Below are 14803 nucleotides of genomic sequence, written 5' to 3'. Positions count from 1 at the left end.
AACATATGAGGAAGTGAGAGATACTGTAATAAAAGACATTTTTTTAAGAAATGCAAATCTAATGAAACACCTTGGTAGCATAACAGTTAACGCAAACGCCATTACAGCTCGGAGCTTTCCGGAGTTTGATCCCACGCGTCCATCCGGCGTCGTATTTGACTTTCTACCATCAAGTAGGAGACGCCGATGCATAAAGACAACAATGGTCAGGATGGTAATCAACTTCTTCCCTCAGGCCTTTAGGCTTCTTAATTCCCTCCCGTATCGCATTCAAAGTGGCACTGGATGATTTGAACTGTAACCCGCAATATTTAATTTATGCTTTTTACTTTGTTTATCTGTGTAATTATTTTGTAGATTTAAGTCTCACTTTCCCAATTTATTGTGTGTTATGTGTATTACTGTGCTTTACATCCTTCTTCCAAAGAAACATGGTCTGACTTGACAGTATTCATGTGTACAGTTAAATGACAATAGACTTGACAATTCCAGTGCTGTCTGTAAAGAATTTGAAAGTTCTCCCTGTGACTGCATTGGTTTCCCGCATATGCTCCAGTTTGCTCCCACATTCCAAAGACATTAGAGTTAGGTAGGTTCATTGGTCATATAACAATTACAGCACTGAAACAGGCCATCTCGGTCGGCCCTTCTAGTCCGTGCTGATTGTAATGTGGTCATTGTAAATAGTCCAGTGATTAGGCTAGGGTTAAAACTGGGGAATTGCTTGGCGGTGGCACTCATTGGGCCAGAAGGGTATGATGTATTTCTAAAGAAAATAAATAGGATTACAACTGTGATTTATGATCACAATGCAGAGACCACTGTTATAATCTATATGCTAATAGGTTTCAATTACAGAATGTGCAGGAGTTATTTCAAGTCAGGACATCATCATTCCCTTCTTCAATTTGTTTAACAATCTTCCAGATCGTATTGACACCTCTATAAATTATTAAGATGTGATTGTTCCTCTTGCCCAGAATAATCAATAAAATTCAATTTATAAAACAAATCCATAATTTCAAAAGCCCAGACTGACTTACCCAATCTGATGTGTCAAACTGAGAGAACACATTGAAAAACTTGATTAGCAACAGCATATTATAATTTTTATTTTATTTTAAATAAGAAACTGATTCCAAAGTTTTTAAAAACATATTTTTCAAGTCCACAATACAAAATTATTTCACAATATTTGTCCAATGTGCATTTTTCTCTAATCAGATTTTGATAACTTCCTGAAATCTGGTTAATTGTTGCTCATAGAAAAGAGGTTAGAATTTCATGTTGGTTCAATATCTTCTCATAAGTATAATGAATCTCTGTGATACTTCAACCAAACATAATTATAGACTTTATACCAGCAGTATATGGGCAATTATATATCACAATAAACAAAAAAATCAAATAATTGTTTCTTGTTTATCAAATGAACATCGGAAAGTTCAAAAGATAAGGTCATTGCACTTTTTTTGAGCATTAAACTTTAAAAAGAACTCACGGCTAAATCTCATAATTAATCCCCTGTCAATTACACTGGACAGAACATTTTTTTGAAAGTGTTGCTTCCTCAGGATTTTTTAATGATAGATTGCTTGAAGCAGAACACAAATACAATTTCAGACTACTTGTATCTCATGGGAATTTTGGGAAACAAAATTAACTTTTATTGAATATAAAGTGTTTAGTTGCAAAACAATTAGGAGGACCACAACCTTATTGTGGTTTGGCAGTCCTCATGCCTCAATGACCCGGAGAGCTATGCAGGCTGATTCAGGGCTCTATAGTTTGGCTTTTGGTAGGGTTTCCATGCCAAACAGGTCAAAGGGTAAAGGCCAGAATAAGAGTGGTCCACTGGTCCTCCAGGTTCAGAGTTAACAGCCCTGACTAGTGAAACTAAATTGTTACAGAAACCGCGATGAAGAATCCTTCTAAATCTGAGTGTGACGGTATTCCTGCGTCTCCACCCGGGACTTGCATGACCAACAGTAACAAAAACCAAGAGGAAGCTATGGACATGATGCAGGAAGCCCCGACCACTGCCAGAGATGAATGATCTTCACTGTTGCCCTAAACGCCAGTGGTGTAACAGGCAGTAAGAGATGCCAATAAAATACACTACTGAAACAGTCTCCTAAGAATGTTCTGTGTGCCTTTGTCTTCTCTGAATAGAGCTGAAAAAGCCAACCAGCCAAAGCTTTACATCATTCAGGATTTACTTTATTTGCCTAAGAGTGACTGTAAAGCTTTTAGTAGTAAAGACATATATTAATCAAGTGCCCACACATTATAAACATAAAAACTTTTAAAAATTATGTCAGTGGGATCGTTTATGTTACTGAATGAGTAACTGAAGGTTCAGTGCTGATAATTAGTAAAATCCCACTATGGAATGAGGAAGTACAGATTTCTGGAAGTGAAAAGCTCGTATCAATATCAGATCACATTATTCAAAATCCATTCTGCCCATATCTACTCCAAACCCAAAAAACTGACTGGCCAAACAATGCATGTCCAGTGCAAGCAGGGATAGGGAATAATCATTGGATTGTCAGGAATACCGCATTCCAAAATACATTTTTATGTGAATGCAGTTTTGTGGGATCTTAGTGCATTATTTGCTTCTAATTCCTAAAATATTTATTTCCCTGGAGTGCAGGAGAATGACAAGATTTGAGAGAGGTATACAAAATTATGAAAGGTATAGATAGGGTAAATGCAAGGAGGCTTTTTCCATTGAGGTCGGTGAGTCTACAGCTAGAGTCATAGTTTATGGGTAAAAAGGTAAAATATTTGAGAGGGAGCTGAAGGGAAGCTTCCTCACTCAGTGGGTGGTGAGAGTGTAGAATGTTTTGTCAGCAGAAGTGGTGGATGCAGGTTCAATTTCAACACTTAAGAGAAATTTTGATAAGAGGGGTATGGTCCAGGTGGGTGTCAATGGAACTAGGCAGAGTAAACTGTTCAGTACAGCTTAGATGAGCCAAATGGCATATTTCTGTGTTGTATTGCTCTATGACTCTACCTGTGGTAATGAATAGTTATCCAATTTTTTTGTTTTATCTTTTGAGTGAATTTGGTTCCTCTTCAGCTAGTACCAATTTATGTGGAAATCCTTTGATTACCTTTCCCAAATATTGCAATTCTCTGCAGCACCAGCATCCACTCTAGCACCTCTGACAGGTCTGACATTCTAAATGGCCATGCCAGTCGTCCACTGTGACCCAATGTCAACACAAGACCCTTGCAGATAGGAAAGAGAAGCTGAGAGAACTGCTCAGTAAGAGCTGGATTCCAAATCATCTGCATGCGTTATCCATCATCAAGGACCCCCACCATCCAGTCCATGCTCTCTTCTCGCTGCTGCTGTCAAGAAGAAAGTACAGGAACCTGAGGTCCCACACCACCAGGTTCAGAAACGGTAATTACCCTTCAACCATCAGGCTCCTGAACCAGTGTAGATAACTTCACTCACCTCAACATTGGACTGATTCCACAACCTACAGACTCACTGGCAAGGGCTCTACTACTCATGGTCTCAGTATTTAATTGTTATTTGGTTATTTCTGTATTTGCATAGTTTTGTCGTCTTTTAGCACCGGTTGCTTTGTCAGTCTTTCTGTGTAGTTTTTCCTTGACTTTTACTGTATTTCTTTGTTCTACTGTGAATGCCTGCAAATGAGAAAATGCCTGAGAAAATGAATCTCAGGGTAGCATATAAGTAACTTCATGATAAATTTACTTTGAACTTTGAAGCGACAGTATTGGGATCAAAGCCTATCCGTACCCTTTTTCAAGTCAACAGCAATGGTAGCAAATGCACAATAGGACAGGCAGTGAATGTGGAGATAGAAACAGAGCTGAAACTTCACACTCTGTTGGAAGGTCATCCACCTGATATGTTAACTCTGTTTCTCACCCCATGTGCACTATTGTTGAGTATTCCCACTATTTTTTTTGTTTTTCTTTTCTTTTCTCTGCATCTGCCGTGTTGTGCTTTTGCTTTTCAGCAATGGAGACTGAGTTCTCTTTGGAGACGTGGTATTACAAATAATCAGTAAGTGTTTAATACTTTTCCCACACACTTTCTCTTCTTACTGGGGTTTATCCTCACAGTTGAGACAATGCGACTCCCCAGTTGACTGTTCTATCCCACTGCTCCTCAGCAAACAGGTCGCTACGTCTCTGACAACTCCTGCGGTCAGAGACAGTGTAAGTATTGTAATAATTATGCTAGTTTAAGAAAAAGGTCAGGATGGTGTATGATCCAGTGAAAAGTGGATCCAGTGAAAAGTGGATCCAGTGGAATAAGTCAGTGTGGGAATCAGCACACTCTGGACTTGAAGACCCAAGTTATTGGAAAGGTTGAATAGGTTAGAACTTATTCCCGAGAGTTTGGGAGAGTGAGGGGAGATTTGATTTAGGTATACTAAATGATGAGGGGTATAGACAGGGTAGATACAGATAAGATATAGTAATAGGCTTTTTCCACTGAGCTTGGGTGAGACTAGAACTAGAGGTCATGAGTTGAGAGTGAAAGGGGAAATGTTTAAGGGGAACATGAGGGGGAAATTCTTCACTCAGTGTGGTGAGAGTATGGAATGAGCTGCTAGCAGAAGTGGTGGATGTGGGTTCGAATCCAAATTTTGGTTAAATGTTGAATCAGTACATGGATGGGAGGGGTATGAAGGGCTATGGTTCGGGTGCAGACTGATGGATCTAGGCAAATTAATAGTTAGTCCCAAAAGATGGGCCAAAGGGCCTGTTTCTGTGCTGTAATGTTATATGACTCCATGAATAGACGTGCAGCAGGATAAATGGTGAAAGCTTGTAGCAAGCAATAATTAATTATTCCAGGGAAAAACTAGTCTTGCACACCATCTGTAAACTTGAGAGGAATCATAGAAAGCACAGTACGATAGTCTCTGGGATTTGTGGTACAGCAATGACGTGCCTTTTGAAACAGTTACAGCAGCAGCAATCACCGATAGGGATCTGATTCCCACCACTCTGTAAGTGGTCTGTATGTTCCACTATGTGGGTTTCTTCCAGGTACTCCAGTTTCCTCCCATATTCCAAAGATGTATGGTTAGGATTAGTGAGTTGTGTGCATGCTTTGTTGGTGTCGGACGCACACTGACACCTGCAGGCACAATTCTTGGACTAAGTTGGTCGTTGATGCAAAGCAACGCATTTCACTGTATGTTTTGATGTACATGTGACAAGTAAAGTTCATCTTTTTAGATTGTTAGATACCGCTATGATTTTTGACTCTGCATTTTTTCCTGCCTTGGGGGAAATTCGGATCTTGGTATTGTTAGATTTCCAACTGAATCACTGCCAGCACTGAAGATCAGTGAAGTGTCTGTCAAAAGATGGAAGATTAAACTTGACAAGGTTGTGTGGAGGTGCTGTGCATAGACTGCAGTTTCTGTACTCCGTTGGGATGATGGAACAGAACAAAACTACTGGTGGTGTTTGTCTTGCCAGATCATTTCCCTGTCTGCATCCCGGAAATACTTCAGATGTTTAAGAAGGTAAAATCACTTTGTATTATTATTGAGCATGTACTGGTTAATCAGTAACGAACACAGAACCATATGGCACTCGTAGGATTTGGTTGTTCCGTGCATGCAGGGGTCTTGTTGGGGGGGGGGGGGGGAATGGACGAGTTAATGGAATGGAAAGTGTTTCCTCCGCCTCAGAACAGCAGAGGTGTCTGCTGCTCAACAGCTCCCCCGGTGGTCCTGCCGAGCAGCCTTCACAGAGCCAGAAATCACCCACTGATTAGGGTTCAAATCCTGCCACTGCCTGTCAGGGGTTAGTCCGTTCTCCCCAGGAACACGTGGGTTTCCTAAAGGTGTTCTGGTTTCCTCCCGCATTCCAAAAGACGTAGCGATTAGGGTTTAGTGAGTTGTGGACATGCTACTTTGGCACTGGAAGCACGGCAACCTTTGGTGCGCTGCCCTGCACGATCCTCGCTGATTTGATTTTGACGCACGTGAGACAAATAAAACAAATCCTTCTTTCTGATTGAGAAGCTGCAACATTGTCTGTTTGTGCCTGCAGCCTATTACACCAACAGGTTCAGCTGCCAAACTTACCGATGCCCTTTTGAATATGGGATTTATATGAAATTGAGGCGTCGGGGGTGCAAGCCCATGATTGACTCCATTGCTCCTCTCCATCTGAGGCACTGAGCAAGACTGAGGTTGATGAGGTTGATGAAGATGACAGCGGAGGACAGACGGGTGTTTGGCGACGTATGCCCGAGTTTGACCAGTCTTCCTCTCCCTCGCGCCAGCTGCTCTCGGAGGGCAGTACAGGAGTCACGGGATCCACATTGCAAAGGTTGATTGCAGAGGCGGCGGACTCGTTTCTGGGGACTTTGGGGTCCATGTTGCATGTGTTTCTGGATTCTGGTCGCACTTTTCCTTTCGCTGCTTTTGAGCGGTCTGATCAGGGCGTTCGATGCAGTCCAGGGTACTTCAGCGAAGAATACTTTGCCCTGCGGCTTGTAGTGGGCTAGTGGTGTGACACTGGACTGATCTAAACTGTATACAACTGCACTCCTGGTTTGATGTTTGATATTCTATGTTTTCGGATTTTGCCATTTGTACAATCTGTTCTTTGATCACACGTTGGGTGTTCAATGTTTTCTTGAATGTTGTTCATGGTGTTTCTTCGTTTTGTGGCTGCCTGTGGGAGGACAAATCTTAGAGTTCTGAATACATATTTTGATAATAAATGTACTTTGTATCTTTCAATATATTAATCTTCCATGTAATCGGGTTTTCTGTGCTCAGAACCCAATGGGGGTTTGGTCAGAATCTACACTGTCTTGTAACAAACCTGATCATACTCCTAACTTTTTTCCTTTGAGAACACCATGGGTATTAGTACAAATGAGAGCATGGAGCTGTCTCTCACACACAGGCAGAATTATCACAAGCCGGTCACTAATTTCAACAGTTGCTGGGTCCTGGAATCCAACCTCGGTTCAGCTCTTCCCCTTTGGTGTCCATCACTTGCGTGTCTTGAAGAGGATGCATGGAGTAGGGGTCTACAGGGTCATCCTTCGCCTGGTAACCTTCCGCCTTGGGCAGGCACATGCACCAGCCAGCCCCGGAGAGATCCAGCAGCTCATACGGAATGCGCACTCTGAACCCATCAACTTCATCCGGGTATTGCGATAGTTTTACCAGGTACAGGCAGCTGAGCAAAATCCCAAGCATCTGCAAGAAACAAAAGGGCAGCTTACTTAAAACAAATGTGGAGAAACTAGGTTATGGACATGTTTTTTACGCAGACAGTGGTGAGCGCTGCCAGGGGTGCTGGTAGAGACAGATACATTAGACACATTTAAGGAACTCTTAGATAAGCACATGGATGATAGAAATACGGAGGACTAGATAGGAAGGAAAAGTTAGATTGATCTTAGAGTAGGTTAAAAGGTGAGCACAGCATTGTAGGCCGAAAGGCCAGCACTGTGCTGTAAATGTTCTCTGCAGTAACTTCACTTATCAAATTCTGTCCAAGGCTAGTGAAAGGAATTTTCAGCACATGTTAGGTTTCAGGAAAGTGATATTTGTCCTCTGCCTTTGGCCCTGTCGATTGTGTCTGCTTTTAACGGACTTGCCTGTAACAACATCCTTTTATTCTCCATTCAGGGTAGGCACATGGTTGAAAGAAAAATGTTGGGCTAAGTGGGAGGGGAAGATTAGATTGATCTTGGAATAGGTTAAAGGGTTGGCACAACCCTGGTGGGCAGAGTGGCCTGTATTGTGCTGAACTGTTCTATGTTCTATGCCTGTCATGTGCCAACGAAAATTGTTTGCGAGCCCCAAGAATGCCCGGGTAAAAAATTTTGTTGCCATGCAATATGCATCGCCACCCCTCGATTCTTTAAACCCCACCACAATAAAAAAAGATGCTCATTGATTATCTTTACAGTCAAATGAAACAGCAGGTGAATTTTTCCAACCCAAGAATGGTGTGGTGTTTGCACAGGAGACGTCTTATGCCAGCTTGGCACCAGCTAGATGGTTGCAGGAACACGTGATACAGGAGCAGGCTTACTGATGAAACTGGGGCTATGGGCATAGCTCACAACGTAACCAATACAAGCTGGTATAAAATACTTGTCATCGCTGGTGCAGCAACGAAGGTCTCACCGAGAGTACTGAGTGTTTACTTACATTTCCTTGATCTTTTAAGTATATGCACTAAAGTTTATAATTTCACATTCACATTTTTTTTTACGTTAGGAGGTACAATAACAATACTGTTTAGAAATGAGGTTATTTTTCAATTTCCTTTTAAAAAGATTAATACTAATGACTTTTGAACAAGATCTTTAAAATGCTTCATATATTTCAATCTGCCTTATTATACTTCTATTAATAGTAAAACAATGAATACACGTAAATAAGTAAGAGAACCCATCTGTTTTCATAAAAAATATCCATAATTATTGTTACAACTTCATTAATCAATGATAATCTCTGTTCAAAATTACAATGGCATGCAAGGCAACATTTTTTTAGAAGATGATCACCCATTTGGACACATGCTCACCAAAAGGTACACCAACCCACACTTAAAACATAGGAGCTAGAACAGTACAACACAGGGAGAGGCCCTTCAGCCCATCATATCTGCACTGAACTATGTAGCTAATCTCAACTGCTTCACAAAGTCTCATTTAGAATCAGAACCAGGTTTAATATCACTGGCATATGTTGTGAAATTTGTTGTCTTTGCGACAGCACTACAATGCAATACATAATAATAGAAAAAAATGAGAACTACAGTAAATATATGTGTGTGTAAATTGTTAAATTAAGGGAGTAGTGCAAAAACAGAATTAAAAAGCAGTGACATAGTGTTCATGGGTTCAATGTCCATTCAGAAACTGACTGCAGAGAGGAAAAAGCTGTTCCTGAATCATTGTGTATGTCACCTCAGGCTTCTGTACCTCCTTCCTGATGGTAGCAATGAGAAGAGGGCATGTCCTGGCTGATGGGGACCTTAATGATGATGCTGCCTTTTTGAAGCATCACTCTTTGAAGGTGTCGTAGATATTATGGAGGCTCGTGCCCATAATGGAGCTGATTAAGTTTACAGCTCCCTGCAGCTTATTTCAATCCTGTGCCGTAGCGCTCCCCGCCACCCCCATGTCGGACTTGATACTGTCAGTTAGAATGCTCTCCACGGTATACCTGCAGAAATTTGCAAGTGCATTCCTTCGATTCCTTGCCTGTTTACGCATCTGTCTAAATATCTTGCAGCAAATGTATCCTTAATTAATCGAACGAGCAATTTCCTGTGGGTATTTTTCATCTTTTCCTGTAGGTTTTCTCTTGATACAGGTGATTTTATCTACCTATTTATTCACATGGTACAGAAATACACACAAAACTTCCCCTCAGATTCTCTATAAAATTCCTAATTCTCTCCCTAAACTCCATTTATGCATAAACATGAGAAATTCTGCAGAACCTGGAAATTCAAAGCAACAGACACAAAGTGCTGGAGGAACTCAGCAGGCCAGACAGCATCTATGGAAGTGAATAAACAGTCGGCGTTTTAGGCCAAGACCCTTCTTCAGGACTGGAAAGGAAGGGGGAAGATGCCAGAATTAAAAGGTTGGGGGTGGGGAGGAAGATAGCTAGAAAGAAAAAGGTGAAGCCAGGTGGGTGGGAAAGGTAAAGGGTTGGAGAGGAAGGGATCTGATAGGAGAGGAGAGTGGACCAAAGGAGAAAGGGAGGGAGGAAGGCCACCAGGGGAAGGTGATGGGCAGATGAGACAAGGCAAGACCAGAGTGGGGAAAGGGAGGGGAATTTTTTTTTACCGGAAGGAGAAATTGATATTCATGTCATCAGGTTGGAGGTAATCCAGACAGAATATAGGGTGTTACTCAACCACCCTGAGGATGGCCTCATTATGGCACAAAAGGAAGCCATGGGCTGACATGTTGGAACTGGACTGGGAATTGGAATTAAAACGTTTGGCCACCGGGAGGTTCTGCTTTTCGCGGATGGAGCGGAGGTGCTCAGGGAAGCGACTCGCTAATTTACGATGGGTCTCAACAATACAGTGAGCCACATCGGGAGCACCGGACGAAACAGGCAACCCCAGCAGCTTGACAGATGTAGTATTGCCTCCCCTGTAAGCCTGTTTAGGGCAATGAATGGAGATGAGGGAGGGGGTGAATGAGTAGGTGCAGCACTTCTGCAGCTTGCAGGGATAAAGGCCGGGAGGGAGCACCTATGCCTGCAGACCTTCTTAAATGAAAGAATAACTTTAGCACGCCTCAAGTCTTCTGCTACGTCACCTGTGCATTAACAAAAATGTAGAAGTTCCCATCAAGAACCCTGCAATCTCCTCTCTTGACTCTCATGGCATACTATGCTTTGTTGGTAAGTGAACGGTGTTGCTTGTTAACGCAAATGACACATTTCACCATTGCTTTGATGTATACGTGATAAATAAGAGGAATCAAAATCTGGATTGATCTTATCTGGAACTTTTCAACTCTTACGTGTTCCCAAACCGTTAACACCTGCACCATGTTCTTGACTATCAACATAACAAATGCAAATTTCATATAAAGAGTTTGTACGTTCTCCCTATGACTGCGTGGGTTTCCTCTGGGTACTCTGGTTTCCTCCCACATTTCCAAGATGTACCGATTGGTGGCTAATTGGTCAATGTAAATTGTACCATGATTAGGCAAAGGTTAAATCTGGGGTTGCTGGACAGTGTGGCTTGAAAGGCTGGAAAAAAACCTACATTTATACACACAGTGGCCATCCTATTAGGTAGCACATGTACTTAATAAAGTGAACTCTGAGTCTATGTTCGTGGTCTTCAGCTGCTGTAGCCCATCCACTTCAAGATTCAACATGTTGTACATTCAGAGATGTTCCTCTGCATACCACTGTTGTGACACATGGTTACTTGAGTTACAGTGGCCTTCCTGTCAGCTGGGACCAGTCTGGCCATTCTCCCCGACCTCTCTCATTAACAAGGCATTGTCACCCACAGAACTGCCCCTCACTGGATACTTTCTGTTTGTCACACCGTTCTCTGTAAACTCTAGTGACTCTTGTGCATGGAAGTCCCAGGCAATCAGTAGTTTCTGAGATACTCAAACCACCCCATCTGGCACCAACATGTTCAAAGTAACTTAGATCACATTTCTTCCTCCTTTCTGATGCTTGGCCTGAACAACCACTGACTCTCTTCACCATATCCACATGCTTTTATGCATTGTTTTGCTGCTAAATGATTGGCTTATTAGATAATGCATTAACGAGCTGGTGTACAGGAATATCAATTAAATGGCCCCAGGCTGTAGAGTATTCTTTCAACATCTTGACTCCACATGCAAATTATCCCTTTGATTGATAGTAGCCATTGAGCCATTGCTGACAGTGGAATAAAATCTGAGGTAATTTTGGTGAGAGAAATAACTTTTATTTGCTTTGTTTTAGTGCTGAGTTAACACATGAGATTTGCTTGCAATGCCTTAACACTCATTGTTTCTCACAATCTGACTGAGCTCATGACTGTTCTCAATATGAATGGCACGTCGTGGCAGAATGTAATCAAAGTCCCGCTCCAGCACGAATGACTTTTTATTCTCCTCAAGCCAAGCGATAAATTATATCATTTGCTCGCTGCTCACAGTCTCTGTTGCTCGCGTACATTCAGTGGGACGTCCACAATGGGGTTGCCTGTGTACAGTTTGACTTCCCCTCCCTGTTCCAGCCTCAACATCAGATCAACAGCTTGAGGGTAACAATTAAGGACAGAAACCTCCCCGCAGAACCTGACTCGTAACAAATGTGGTTGGAGCTGTTTGCTAACCCAACAAGCTGCATCATTGACTGTGTCATGAAATTCCTGCTCTGGAAACTCCATCATTCATAGTAGAATGTCAATCTGTCTTCCAACCTGACGTGCATCCAGGCAGCATAAACGCAGAAAATTAACATTAGCTTAATATTACTTGCGCAAACCTTTCAATCGAGAAAGAAATGGGAAGCTCGATTTATTCAAACTACATCAAGGTTCAAAGCTCAAATTTATTATCAATGCTTGTATATGTTGGATGGTAGGGTGGAGATGGGTCTCTACCAAAGGAGGTGTAGGGCACTCTTTCCCTCCACTAGCCTACAGGTCACCCTTGGGCAAGGTGTGGCACCTACTTAGTCCTCCCGATCAGGGTCATGTGAAGCCATGGGAGCAGGTGGTGAATGGTTGTATGAGCAGCTGGTGCACATCACAAGTCCTGGTTATGTGACCACTGACACCAGTCAATCTCTGAAGAGTATTGACAATGGCTGGGGTCACCCGTCTTGTAAAGTCACTGCCCAGAACTCGATGGTAAACCACTTCTGTAGGAAAATTTGCCCAGAACAATCATGATCATGGGACCATGATCGCCCATTTAGTGACAATGAAGGATGTGCTACCATTTTCTTGCAGGCATTCACAGAAAAATACTTCTGGAAAAAGTAGACCTAAACAGACGAAGATGACAAGCAACCAATGTGCACAGACAAATAATACTGAGAACATGAATTGTAAAGAGTCCTTGAAAGTCAGTCTGTACATTGTAGAATCAGTTCAGAGAAGGTTATTCATGCCTGATGGTTGTAGGGTGATAACTGTTCTTGAACCCGGTGGTTTCGAACCTAAGCCTCAACTCAAGATGCTTTTTATTGTCATTTTGACCATAGATTGCTAGGACAGTACATGGTAAAAATGAAACAACGTTCCTCCAGGACCCTGGTGCTGCATGAAACAACACAAAATTACACTAGACTATGTGAGGCAGCACAAGGCTACACTAGACTACGTAAAACATCATAAAAACTACGTTAGACTACAGACCTACACAGGACTACATAAAGTGCACAAAACAATGCGGGGCAGTACAATAATTAATTAATAGATAATTAATAAAGACAATAGGCACAGTAGAGGACAAGTTTCAATATAATAATAAATGATGTAGATGTCAGTCTAGACTCTGGGTATATGTCAGTTTACCTCCTACCCGATGATAGTTGCATCGTTAGGAAAACAAGTCAAGGAATAGTACATGATCTGTTTTCCAAACATTTTCATTCCCTTGATAGTATCCCTTGTGAAATCAGCATCTTGCTGTGGATTTCTCTATTTATTTTGCTATAATTACATCTGAGCTTTCGTTTACTTTTGGGTTAGCTCCTCATTGCCAGTGAGATGTGCATCATTACCGATGATCTGATCCTCCTGCACGTGGTTTCCTGATTAATCGAGTGATAATGGAAAGCAGTGCTGGATGCTCCAGGTTCCTGCCACGTCCCAATCACCACTCACTTACATAACCACAATATATTACAGTGGCGCGGAAAGGATTGCTGTAAGGATATGAAAGCATGTAAAGAACAACTGATAATAGATTCTGTAATTCAAAATCAAGCATTGGAAAAACAGAAATCTTCGGGTTGTATTGACTGCCAAAAAGAATGTTATTCTGTCCCATACACATAGTTAGTAGAAGCTTGTATGTCAAGTCAAGTTTGCTGTCATACATGTGTACCATCAAACCAGACCATGTTTTTCTGGACCAGGGTGTAAAGCACAGTGGTACACCTAACACACATATAACACACAATAACTTAGCGCTCACAGTGAATGTTAGTAGTGGTAAGGTAGAATCGGGTGGTAAGTGATGGGCCTGTGAGGTGAATAAAATTTGGATCACTGTAAATTGGTGCCTAATGATTCCTGCAGACCTGACAGGCTGAAGGGTGTATTTATTTATTGAGATCCAGTGCGGAATAGGCCTTTCCAGTCCAATTCCCCCACTTTATCTATTTATCTACTCCCCCCCCCACCACCATTTTACTGTGACTTCTTCCCCTCTTCCTTTCCAGTCCTGATGAAAGATCTTGGTCCAAACATCAGCTCTCCGTAGAAGCTGCGTGACCTGCTAAGTTATAAAGACACACAATCTATACAGTGAGGAATAGGCCCATTCGGGCCTTCGAGCCACACCGCCCAGCAAGGCCCTGATTTAGTCCAAGTCTAATCACGGAATGATTTATAATGACCAAATAACCTACCAACCAGGACTTTGGAAGGAAACCAGAGCACCCAGAGGCAACCCACACTGTCGCACAGGGAATGTACAGACTCTTCACAGGCAGTGGTGGGAATTGAACCCGGGTCGCCCATACTGTAAAGTGTTGTTGTGCTAACCGCCGCACTACCATGCTGCATGTCTTTATAACACACATAAAATGCTGGAGGAACTGAGCAGGTCAAGCAGCTTCTATTGAGAGAAACAGAGGTGAAGTTTTGTGGCAAGACCCTTCATCAGGACTGGAAAAGAAGATGGGGGAATGTCAGAATAAGAAGGTTGGGAGGCATACAAGCGAGAAGGTGAAACTAGGAGAGTGGGAAGGTGTGTGGGCATGGAAAGGGGGATAATTTGGGAAGTTGGGAGGTGATAGGTGGGAGGTAAAGAGGTGAAGAAGGAGGAATCTCTTAGGAGAGAGGAGTGAACTATAGAGAAAGGGAAGGGGCACCAGAGGAAGGTGATAGGCAGGTGAGGAGAAGAGAGGAGGTAAGAGGGAAGCCAAAATGGGGAATGGGAAAAATTACTGGAAGTTAGAGAAATTGATGTTCATACCATCAGGTTGGAGGGTACCCAGACAGAATATAAGGTGTTGCTCTCCACTCTGAGAGAAGACCATGGACCAAAATGTTGGAATGGGAATGGACAATGGAATTAAAATGGCAGGCC

At 42.2% G+C, this 14803-nt stretch overlaps 1 protein-coding gene across 2 annotated transcripts in view; it reads right to left on the bottom strand.

Moving 5' to 3' along the window:
* Positions 1–1093: 1093 nt before the first annotated feature.
* The window catches only part of zgc:110329 (uncharacterized protein LOC550500 homolog), a 263067-nt gene continuing 249357 nt past the window's right edge, over positions 1094–14803 (bottom strand). For both annotated transcript variants that reach the window (XM_059964677.1, XM_059964666.1), the window contains one exon: positions 1094–7232. In XM_059964677.1, the coding sequence (XP_059820660.1) occupies positions 6963–7232 (270 nt within the window). In that variant the 3' untranslated portion in view covers positions 1094–6962. The remainder of the gene's footprint in view (positions 7233–14803) is intronic.

The sequence above is a fragment of the Hypanus sabinus genome, chromosome 1 (genome assembly GCF_030144855.1).
Source record: "Hypanus sabinus isolate sHypSab1 chromosome 1, sHypSab1.hap1, whole genome shotgun sequence".
NCBI classification, from domain to species: domain Eukaryota; kingdom Metazoa; phylum Chordata; class Chondrichthyes; order Myliobatiformes; family Dasyatidae; genus Hypanus; species Hypanus sabinus.
Note: the sequence above shows the minus strand (reverse complement) of the source record. Positions and strands in the feature narration are given on the sequence as shown.